A 12,839-nucleotide genomic window follows, 5' to 3' on the forward strand; every position below is an offset into this window, starting at 1 on the left:
GGTATAGTTATAGTTGGTTTGACATTATTTGAACATGAGGGCGCTGTTTAACGATAGAGGGAGCTGCAGAATGGAAACCGTTATGCTGACAATTCATCACCTAAAATAATTTATCTGACCAGCAGATATTTTGCTGCCTGTATCAGCTTATGCTGAGAATAACCTAGTATGATCAACAGCTTGGAGTCTGTTGATTTTCACACCTCAACTGCTCCTAAGGGTCTTTTTCTTGAAGTTTTAGCCTGTTGAGAAATAAACCAAACCATTACAGGGCATTGGTTTGATCCCTATTGGCTGCAATACCAATTTACACACCACTGATCATTCCTTGCAAGTTTTATATCTGTACAAAAACAGTTTTGAATCAGGTGCACATTATCTCTACAAAGTATAGAATTGTGAGATTTGTCGATAGTGTAATCTCTAGATTATCAATCCTACAGGTTAGAGTAAGTACCACAACATAGATTCATCAAAAATGCAAACAAAAATAACACAAAATTAAGTCCTTATGGCTGCAACTAAACTGTTTTGTTAGTTAAAATGACTTACTTGTAATATTGTACACTCTGGATAGTATGGAATCACCAGTGGGTAAAGGTGTGTAGCAGTACACATAATATGGTGCAATATATCCGATCAAATTTATTTTTGGGTCCGCACCCAAAAAATCAGCCACCCAATGCAATCATGATTTTGACCTGTTACTGTTATGTTTAAAACAGACCAGTACCTAATATGTATGGTGTCTAAGTATTGCGTCACTGTTAGTCAATGTCTCTTTGTAAACACAATAATGCTTCAGTTACCGCTAGTGCAATGTTTAAATAAATCATGGTCCTCAATCAGCACACATTCCTGTGCTCCTCCTACAGCGTTCACATAAACATAATTATGTTGTTGCGTCCCCATGTGATTTAGTTTAAAAGGACTGGCTGTGGAGTCCTGGTTGGACATTGGACATCTTTAAAAACAGCTGTACCAAATGAATATTTAATGAATGGTGACGACAGCCCGTCATTACTAGTGACATGTGCTTCGCTCTCTATGAGGTTGAACCATAATTAACACCTTTCATCAGGACCTTGACTATACTGTGAGTCATAGCATGGAAGTATACATACATCCATGCATGGTCGGAGCGATACTGTATATGAACTAGACTAAATAAACAAATAAATAACTACGCAAGCACCAAATAATAATAGTTCACTTTTTATTTATTTAATATCAAGTACTATGCTTAGCTGTAAAGTTATACACAGTCTGTTTATACAAACTAAAATATCAACCAATAGTCTTTCATTCCATTTATTTAGACCACATGCAAATAGAATTATCACACCAAGTTTGTACACATCTTTTCTACATATACATGATTGCTATAGCAACAATAATAAACATACCGTTTTTTTTTTTAAAGTTTTAAGTTATTATAGTTTAATTTATATGATCTTCAGTCCTGTCAGATTATCTCGTTTCCATGACAACACTGATTTTTTAAAAATTTGGATTCGAAGCGGATGAAGCTTCATGAAACCACAGAGGAGGTCAGTGTGCCAGGATATGAAAGATTTACTGAGGAGAGGAAAAAAGGTACAAATTTTATTTGTAGTATAAATTACAATTTGGTCTTTTTCATTAGTTGAAAACCACGGAATACACGTACATTGCAAATTTTCTGAAAATTATAAGTTGTACAGTGTATTTACTTCTCCTTTAGATTTAATATCAAAGTAATTACATACATAAGAAAAGAAATTACAAGCACAGAACACTATGCTGTCACTTTTGAAAACATTTTCTTCAGGGGATCTTTACTCCTACATGACTGAATATTAGTTGGATGAGAGGGCGGGACTTTACCCCCTTTTGTCTGGTGGTAATGCTTTACAGCTTGCTATTTTCAAAAGGTACAAAAAATAATCTTATGTTCTTATGCTTTGGTCCCAGCAGATATCATCCTCTACAGGTGAACATTCCGATAAGAAGTGCGGTATACCCAATCATGGAAGTATACCAATGAACATCGTCCTCTGGAGGTAAACAATACTACATCAGAGTATTTATACCAAAGGACGATTCTAGTGGTATACTCAATTTGAATTACAGCAGGTGCTTTTGGGTGTTCTGTTCTATACATGAAAACAAACTTCAAGAAGACTGATGAACCTTGTGTATGCTTCGGCCGTACTTTTGGAGAATATTGATACCTCTTCTCACAACACTCGCCATCCCACCAGAAGTAGATGAGAGCAAGATGGTGGACAGAGAACTGATGATGTATCAACTTCAAAACTATAGTATTACCACACTTCTGTGACCTAATACTTTGCGCTAGTAGGTTTTCATATGAACAATGGAAGACTTTGTCAGCAACCATGAAACATAGAAACATTACATGTACCAACTGAGATGTTCTGGACTGATCCAATTCATTATGAAGAAATGCTTTTCTGAATTTGGGTGATATATATGCAAATGATAAAGATGAGAAATCAAAAGACTGCCCTCAGTGGCTGTTCTCGTCTTAAAAACAGTGCACCCAAACACACCCAGAATGTGTTCAAACATTCTCGCAAACCAGCACTATTATTTCTTCGAAATATTAGGGTCCAGTGGGGGCCGGATCATTAAGAACGGTACCATAAAACAGTCGTGGTTTGCGACGATGGTGTTCAAAGTGGACATCACCCTCTTCTGGTAGTCCGAGAATCTTATCAGAATGTTACCCCTAAATACTGCCCTCTCGAGGTCAATACTTAACTAATTTACAACAATACAGTCCAGAACTATTCACATCAAAATTCAACCCTACATGAATATCATAATTACAGTAGAATGATACCTCTCCTTCTGAATCACTATAACAATAAGTTGCAAAGTTTCAAATACTCATTTAAAAAAAAAAATTCTACAGTCAGTTTTCAAATACAAAACAGCACATTTCAAATTTCTGTGTTCCATAAACACTTGTTTCTGTTAAATACATAAGCATTTAATCGTAGAGAATAGTTGTATTTTATAGTGTTTGTAAGTCAAATAGATTTCGTGATTTTGCATAAATAAAACTCGGTAAGTTAAACAGTTGATAAGAGTATAGCAGTTATATTTCTACATTATAGTTGGATTGTTACTTTACGTGATTAAGCTGCCCTTTGTTATACATGCAAGAATATTACAAAAATTCACACTTTTCGGTAAAGTCTGGCTACAACACACTTGTACAAACAAGTCTACTTGATAACAACTGATAAATTCTACTCAATATACAATGGAAAACACCACATCCAGACAATTTTTTATGAAACTGTAACTTCTTCATAACAAACATAGATTTCAAGCTACCAAAACCACTAAGTATTTCACAACAAACCCTTTCAATGTCCCCATCTAGATAGGTTATAGTGTAAGCAACATTGTCTTCTGTAGGGTTTGCTACAAAGTTGAAATATTATGCAAATAAAGTTCTAATTTATGCATTTTTACTGACCTGTTTATGTAGATTAATATGGTAATTTGCATACATTAGAATTTCATTTACATAAAGAAATGTATTGTTCTGCATATAACAGAAACCCTGATTTACCTGTGATTGATTTATCTGCAATTATTGTAATGACATATTATGCATACCAAATGCTACATTTAATTTTTTGCAAGTAAACACACTAATCTGTGCAAATCATTCTTTCATGTTGCATAAATTAGCATATGATTAGCATTACAAGACATTCTGTTGCAGTGTTCCTAAAGTTGATTTTCACCACTTCAACATCAAATGTTGTTTCACTTTCACATGTAGTAAACAGATATTTCAATCCCAGGATCACTTTCTGACGTGTGATTTGTACTTAGACAAGTGTAATTGTTTTGTTTTTCACAAAATAATTGTTCTGTTAAGCAAGCCATGCAATGTCTTTCTGCTTCTATCTCACCACATTGTAACTTACACTAAGGTTGAGAGGTAGAGTCAACTTGAAGTTATATTATACAACTAGAAGTATACTTCATTATTCTGTAACGATGTCATTATTTTCAACCAATTACAAGCATGTTTTCAAATATGAATTTAATTGCCAGTCCTATAATGTATTGCATGTATATTCAAAGCTGACATTTCCACAGTTTGCAAATATCAAATATGATAAAAAAAAGTCAAATTTGATAAGAGTTTCTGTGTCATACTTGTATTGTGTGTAGCTATTTCAAGATCTGATGCAAAGAGTCACAAATGTCTGGAAAAATTTGTAACATTCAGCATTCTGATATTATTTTTTTTTACAAGAAAGCAGTGAAACCCTCTGTAGTTGTCATTGTGAAGGGGATATAAGGGGTCTTGTGGCTGTTTTGTACAATTTGAGAACATGCTAGGAAGTGTGTCGGCTATTTGTGTCTGATAATATGACTATTTAGATCATATTATTCTTGAAATATATATATCATTGAGTTGCTACAATAGTGCAAGATGATAAAACTTGACCAAGCCAGGAATTTCAAGAGTTGCCTGTCTACGGTGAACATATTATGTGTCTGGTAAAGATTAAGCAATGGGGCCTCATGTTTATTTGATTTTCAATAACCTTAAACTCTTTCAATAACTTACTCAACATGATGAGTTGAAAAGATGTTGTTAAACCTGAGAGAAAATCTTACTGAGAAGGGTTCTGAATTGGACTTCCTATCTTCACACAGACTTTCTAGATTCAACAGGAATACAGTGAGAAAAGGTTTGCTGATATTTAGTGTGCTTGAATAGGATGCTTGAAATGTACACAGCCTTTCTGGAGTAATCTATGGTGTCGTACAGTAAGAAAAGAGTGTACTGTGAGACAAACTTTACTGTTTTTTTCCATCGACAATGATTATGTACCTGTTCAGGTTTCTGTCTAAATCAGGTTTATACATACATGTATGGCATGGTTCACATAATTTTCAAGTACATGTATTGCTTCACATGTAAATATCGTTAGGTACAGATTGTCATTACATAACTTTGATGAATATACGAAAAGTGTAAAATAGTGAAATTAATTTCAAATGTTGTTATTACTAAATTTCTGGATAAGATATTCTGAAATATAATAATAATAATAATAACGATAATAATTTATTCACCTCTAATTACAAATTATCATCTTAAGTCACGTTCTTGGCGTACATTATCTCAATATTATTATTAATATTACATTCTGAATAATATCTTGTCTAATTCCAAGAGGAAAGTGTGTACGACAAGTAATACTTATAAAATACCAAAAAACAGAGAGAATCTGTAATATTTTGTGAGATTTCCAAATCTTTTGAAATCTTCAAACAAGTTCATCACATGAGATTAAAAATTTCTTAGATTTGGACAAGTGATAGAAGTACTAGTGTGCATAAAAGTTTCAAAAGTCACATGATTTACAGTATAGGTCACATTACTAGAACTGTCACATGACTTGTTTGGAAGATTAGGTCACATGATTCAATAGGTTCAAGCTTTTTTTTTACTTGGTCACGTGACTTCAATGATCACATGTTTCCTATGTTTTATTGAGGATCACATGAGTTGAAGAGTCACATGGTTTTCATGACTTAAACTGTCACATGATTTTCTTTGCAGATCACATGATTTAAAGAGATGTCTTGTGATTTGTTAGACTAGTCACATGACTTGAAGTGTCATAGGACTTGTTTCAAGCTAACACGAGCTAAGATAAGTGTTTGCAATTTTGTGAAAATACCATGAAAATGAAACAGAAAGGTGCATTTTTGCTGTGACAAAAATATTTCAAAAGATATATGCCTTGTGTGGAAATACTAGAGGATGAACTAGATAATCTTATCAGTTCTATAAAAGTACTGGTGAAGGTGATACAGAATATATATATATCTATAAATTTTGTGGTATGAAACATCCCTTGGATTCGACAAACAGTGGTAAGTAAGAAAGTAACAATAATTTTGAGTCATAATTTGACTGTGTTTCGTTAGCCTGCATTTTAAAATTAGTGAATGATTTCAATATCATGTACAGAACTCAACAACAGGACCCTTTGCCATCAGTTTCTTCATTAACGCCTGATCCATCAAGTGCAAATTTATCTTTGTCTTGTGGTTCATCGTGGTTCATTGCTCTATCGTTGGCTAAAATCTGTCAATAGAAACAAAGGTTGTGATTGGTTATAATCTGTCATTAAAAACAATGTCTGTGATTGGCTTAAATGTGACAATATAAAATATTGTGATTGGCTGTAATTCCTTAATTCAAACAACATCTGTGATTGGCTTAAAATCTGATAATAGAAACAAGGAATGTGATTGGCTATAATCCTTCATTGAAAACAACATCTGTGATTGGCTAAAATGTGTCAATAGAAACAAGACGTATTGCGATTGGCTATAACAGATCATTAAAAATACCATCTGTGATTGGCTAAAAGCTATCAGTACCATTCAGAAGTAGATGTGATTGGCTGGAATTGATCATATAAACAATTGTAATTGGATAAAATCTGTAATTTAAAATTTACTCTTTTGGTAGCTGAAGTAAGTCATCATAATAAGCCCATGCAATATCATACTCTGACTCCAACATTTTCCGTATTTTTTCTTCAACAGTAAAATTAAGAAGAGTTTGGAAAGTCAGCACAGTACAGTTGGATATACTGGTACATTTCAATGTACATCAATACATGTAAAGAAGTTACATATTACATTTACAGTAGTACAGCACAGCTCTAGTATCATTTTCTACCACAAGCTTGCATTGCAACAGAGCTACTTCAGCTGGTAGCAACTGAAAGGTCTAATACATGTACCTATGTCAGACTAGCACTGCATTAACATTTACTCTAGGCTAGCAAATCAGAAAGTTGTGCCTAGCCTTGACTTGGCTATCTGATTTGGCATACTGGCTTGACAGTATAGCCTAGAGACTTGGCTATCTGACTTGACATACTGGCTTGACAGTACAGCCCAGAGACTTGGCTATCTGACTTGACATACTGGCTTGACAGTACAGAAACTCGGCTATCTGACTTGACATACTGGCTTGACAGTATAACCCAGAGACTTGGTTATCTGACTTGACATACTGGCTTGACAGTATAGCCCAGAGACTTGGCTATCTGACTTGACATACTGGCTTGACAGCCCAGAAACTCGGCTATCTGACTTGACATACTGACTTGACAGTATAACCCAGAGACTTGGTTATCTGACTTGACACACTGGCTTGACAGTATAGCCCAGAGACTTGGCTATCTGACTTGACATACTGACTTGACAGTTTAGCCCAGAGACTTGGCTATCTGACTTGACATACTGGTTTGACAGTATAACCCAGAGACTTGGTTATCTGACTTGACATACTGGCTTGACAGTTTAGCCCAGAGACTTGGCTATCTGACTTGACATACTGGTTTGACAGTATAACCCAGAGACTTGGTTATCTGACTTGACATACTGGCTTGACAGTTTAGCCCAGAGACTTGGCTATCTGACTTGACATACTGACTTGACAGTATAGCCCACAGACTTGGCTATCTGACTTGACATACTGGCTTGACAGTATAGCCCAGAGACTTGGCTATCTGACTTGATATACTGGTTTGACAGCATAGCCCAGAGACTTGGCTATCTGACTTGACATACTGGCTTGACAGTATAGCCCAGAGACTTGGCTATCTGACTTGACATACTGGCTTGACAGTATAGCCCAGAGACTTGACTATCTGACTTGACATACTGGCTTGACAGTATAGCCTAGAGACTTGGCTATCTGACTTGACACACTGGCTTGACAGTATAGCCCAGAGACTTGGCTATCTGACTTGACATACTGACTTGACAGCCCAGAAACTCGGCTATCTGACTTGACATACTGGCTTGCCAGTATAACCCAGAGACTTGGTTATCTGACTTGACGTACTGGCTTGATAGTATATGATGTTTTCCAGCTAGATGGCCAAGTCTCTGGGCTATTTTGAGCTGTATGCTTGTCAGTTTGTATCAGAATATTTTAAGAGAACTTACCGTTGTAACAAGAAACCTGGCTGCTTCATCAATATTGATGTTTTCTTTCGCTGACGTTTCAAACCAACCAATGAAACCCTTCTCTTTACAGTATTCGTCCATTTGAGTTGCATTGTTTACTAAACCTTCCTTGGCTTGATCACACTGTCAACAATAAACAAAGTTCATCGTTTAGAGACATCAGAAAAAGACCATGATTACTCTTATCTTTATTATACATGTACATGTAGAGCTTCGGATCCCAATCTGATGGAAATTTACTTAAATTCAGATAAAATTTCATCTCATTAGATCAATGATTACCAATCAATCCTTTGTATATATTTATGCCTCTGTCTCATCTCCATCTAAGACTGTAGCAATTCAAACACCATTCGGAATCTTGCGCTGAGAGGAAGTTAAATGTCAGCCATGCTATTGAAACAACATCTTTCTAATGCATACTTTTGGAATAAATTCATTTATATATATGTCATAATTGCATGTCAATAATTAAAAATAAGCAAATCCATGGCTTTCCCAAAATGGTAAGGGTTTTACTGGTCATGGTTTTATGGATTTATATAAGGAACACTGTGATTGGCCAATAAGTTGCAGGAATAGAGTAATCCATTGCCCAGTGGGGGTGTGCACCCTATGTGGAAATCGGTTCAATCTTTGAGTTTGAACAATGAAAGGGAGGGAAATGGTCATGTAGTGATTGAAGGCATGATAAATGTAATCAAACACATTCGTCAACAAAAAGGATTGACCTCTGACCTCTAGATGCATGAAGTAAATAAGCCGATCACCAGACCACTTACAACCCCTTGTATATGATATGATATACTGTTAAAATTCTTTAGAATCTAGCACCCTTTCACATAATTCTGATTTATGTGAAGGGGACAACCTAAATGTATGACAGGTCATGTAATGAAAAATCACAAAACCTGAAACAAAACTTAGTCTGGCTTGACAAAAATCTTAACAGCATTGCTGCATTATAACATCAGCCAAAATGGATATCTCAGAGATGTTGCCGATTCTTAGCATCTGCCTTGACATACATACATACATACATACAATACGTACACACAATACATACATACATACATAAATACACACACAATACATACATACATACATACATACATACATACATACATATATACATACATACATACATACATACATACAATACATACATGCATACATACATACATACATACATACATACATACATACATACATACACACACACACACACACACACATACATACATACATACATGTACAGGTACATACACACATACACACACAGGCAGACAGACACTTTGGCATGCCTGTATCACTGCTAAACTTTCTCATTTTCAAAAAAAGTGAATCACAAGACCACTCACAACTAGTTGAACAACATGTCAGAATAAGAAGTATTTGATAACTAACCCATTCATATAGTTCTGATTTATGTGAGTGGAATGTCTAAATATATGACATACCATCACACCATGTCACATTAGTGCTATTTTGAAATAGGAATCTTCATACATTTAAGTTACAATTCTAAAAGTACATGTACACAGGGGAAATACTCTGAGAGCTCACCCCTGGAACTAATGATAGGGCTGAGGATAATTTGCATATTAAAAGAATGCATTGTTATGTTAATTACTTGCCATTGTTTTTTAAGAAACTGAAGTAGATCAAATTATTTGCTCATTGACATTAGGAGAAAACTGGTAATATAGGTTAAGAATGGACTCGGGGATAGTTTGAAAAATTATCAAGATTATTGACAGAATTACTTACATATATATAAAAGATAGTTTGGTGTTCATATAATTTTGTTTAGTGAACACACACGGATGAGATGCAAAACTGTCTTACCTTATTTGCTAAGAGAACTACAGGAATATTTTGACCATTTGGAAGTTGAACTTTACTGTCTAAGTCATTTTTCCATTTCTGTACAGCTTCGAATGTTGATGCCCTGGTCACATCAAACACAATAAATGCACCTACTGCCTCCTTGTAGTATACCCTTGTCATATTACCAAACCGTTCCTGCCCTGTGTAATAATGACAAAATTATTAATTAGTGTTATACACATGTAATCGTGATTACTTGTATCAGTCCACAAGCTATACTATTGATATCTGCAATGCAGTTCAATTTGGTAACCATTATTACACACTTGTTTCTAAATGAGTGCATGGCCATTCCATGCATACCAAAATCGTGTGAATACAGAGTTAAAATTTTTATGAAATTTTGGAACAGCAGGGAATATCTGGTAAAAGAATACGCAAAATACAAAATAAATTACTTGCCATTGGTGGTGGCAGAACGTTAACACTTAAACGTTAAACCATAGCAACAATCATGTTTTCAATGTCGCCTACTTACCAGCAATGTCCCATAGTTGTAAACGTATCAATGTATCTGCATCCCAATTAATAACTTTTAACGCAAAATCAACACCAATCTAGTTATATCGGTTAAGGTAAATATACTGTCAGTGTGGACATATGTAAAATTGTTGATATGTAATGATATTATTATTCATATTATGTATTTTGTCCTTATTTTTGTTGGATAAAACGGCTTTTAATGACTTTAGTTTCTGAAATGCCAAGTAATGCATGTAATTAATATAATGTAGACTCCATACTGGTTTCAATGAATAATTTATCATTATTAATAATGCCTGTGATAGTCTATTTTCATGTTGTATTGTTAAATGTGTGTAGCAGGTGTGATAAGAATTCATTATACATGTATGTAGTGGGTATTTGGAGGGGCTATGATAGAAGAAATAGTACAATGACAATGTTTTACAATACGGTGAACCTCTCATAACAAGACACTGCCTCCCCCCGCCCTCCTCCCAACACACACAGTGTTCCGGACAATACACATGTGTGATGTAGGCCAGCAGTTATATACATGTACATGTATGTTCATTATCATGTGACTAATACCATTGCATAAGGCAAAACTGTTCTTCTGTGAAAAAATTTGAAATTATGGTGGACCAGCTAACTGTTGTTGTCACATTATTGTCATTGTGGTGTCCTGATTTTGAATCAGATGTTACATGTATTTCAACTTCATGTAAAACCTGTACTGTAAGAGGCTGAGCCCGGGCTCATTTTCCACAAAAGTTTGAGTAAATCAACATATTTTATAAACAGATCACTGATTGGACATTTCTCCTCAAATAACATTATGTTGTGCACTAAGCACACATGATATTAGCCCTTACAAAATATCATTGTCACAGTAGGGATGATGCTTCAACTGTGGCAATTTTTTCACTTGGCTGATTTATCAAGCAACCATAATGAATGAATTGACTTTTATAAAAGGATACAGTAGCTCTGTAATGTTGTGAGAAAAACTGGTGTACATATCTCTTGATGACACTGGTTTTACCTGTACCTAAGTCACCAATAACAAGTACTTTGTATAAATGTTCTCTTTTTTCACCGGTAGCTGACTGTAATAGAAAAGAAATATATAATAAATATTAGTTATAATAAACTTATCAAATGGATCTATTCATGATTTCAGAAAAAGAGCTCCCTGATTATCAGTTACAAAATCTTATTCAAAATCTAATGTACATGTATAGTGGTTGGCTAGTTGATCACTTCCTGTTTCTGCTTTGTACTGTGCTAAACACCTTGCGGTTATCACGTATAGGTCAGTGTAGTACTTGAGTGATGTGATGAGTTTACAATATTTGATGTGCTGTAAGTTTTCAGTTCTTGTATGTTTACTTGTTGAGGTGTGTTTTGAAAGAGTTGATGTCCTTGACTTTGACCTTGACTTTGACCTTGACTTTCATTTTGTATCACAATTTTATGATAGTTTACTGTTGTTCTTGTTCAGTAGCATGGAATGGATTTCACACACATGCTTTGACTGGTGTCGATAGAAAAGTTATCCAACAGAAAAAGCTATGGTTCATTGACTCAAACAATGGCCATTAGTAAGTACTGTATTTACATGTAAGTTGAACACTAATACACTATATATGTATGTTAAAAATGCCTACATTTTGTACACAACAAAATTATTTTTAAAAAATCATATATTCATAAAAATATTTTTTTTTTAAAAGAAAACTTTCTTCCTCAGATGAAGATGGCCATCAGTTGTTGAAATATTGAAGTATTTGATACTTAACTTCAAGGGGTGAAATTAACTTTACGGCAGTTTTGCTGAGAATTCAGTGAAAATATTAGTGAAAAGAATGAATTTAATTCAAACCGGCTTTAAAAAGTTCACAAATCACCACAGAGAGTAAAGATCAGAGGTCAAAGGTCAAACAGCAACATACATTTCTGCTACATGTACTTCAGTTCTGTCAAGATTTTTATGAAAGAGGTCAGTTTCAGGTTGGCAAGTATACCCAATCTATCAAAATTGACATATAATGTAATGTACAATGTACATGATGGTGTTTTTTTGTTGAAATAAAGATGTCCCCTTTGTCCTATTTGTTGGATTTCAGGAATCATTTGAAATGTGTGCATTTTGGAACGGAAGAATTGACATTGTGGCAGTGACCTTGGTACAAACAGCTATCAGTGTAAAGGTCAAATGGGGACAGATTACAATCAAGGGTGAACAATACTTGTCATTGTATACATGTAATGTATATCAACACATTCTGCTATGTCCTGAGAGAGGACAAGACTTAACCCAAGTTCTTTTCAAATGTACTTTTACTTCCCACTCTACTTCACCCTATTTTGTAAATTTTAATTGCAAAAGAATTGACATATATTGTCAGGACCATTTATATCAGGTCAATCTATTTATACAA

At 34.5% G+C, this 12,839-nt stretch overlaps 1 protein-coding gene across 2 annotated transcripts in view; it reads right to left on the minus strand.

Moving 5' to 3' along the window:
* Nucleotides 1-1,218: 1,218 nt before the first annotated feature.
* Nucleotides 1,219-12,839, minus strand: part of LOC144444607 (ras-related protein Rab-32-like) — a 21,378-nt gene continuing 9,757 nt past the window's right edge. For both annotated transcript variants that reach the window (XM_078134092.1, XM_078134091.1), the window contains exons 2-6: nt 11,379-11,504; nt 10,412-10,490; nt 9,892-10,073; nt 8,023-8,166; nt 1,219-6,139 (exon numbers count right to left, since the gene is read on the minus strand). In XM_078134092.1, coding sequence (XP_077990218.1) covers nt 6,026-6,139; nt 8,023-8,166; nt 9,892-10,073; nt 10,412-10,490; nt 11,379-11,504 — 645 coding nt within the window. In that variant the 3' untranslated portion in view covers nt 1,219-6,025. The remainder of the gene's footprint in view (nt 6,140-8,022; nt 8,167-9,891; nt 10,074-10,411; nt 10,491-11,378; nt 11,505-12,839) is intronic.

This window comes from Glandiceps talaboti, chromosome 13, assembly GCF_964340395.1.
Source record: "Glandiceps talaboti chromosome 13, keGlaTala1.1, whole genome shotgun sequence".
Lineage (NCBI taxonomy): Eukaryota > Metazoa > Hemichordata > Enteropneusta > Spengelidae > Glandiceps > Glandiceps talaboti.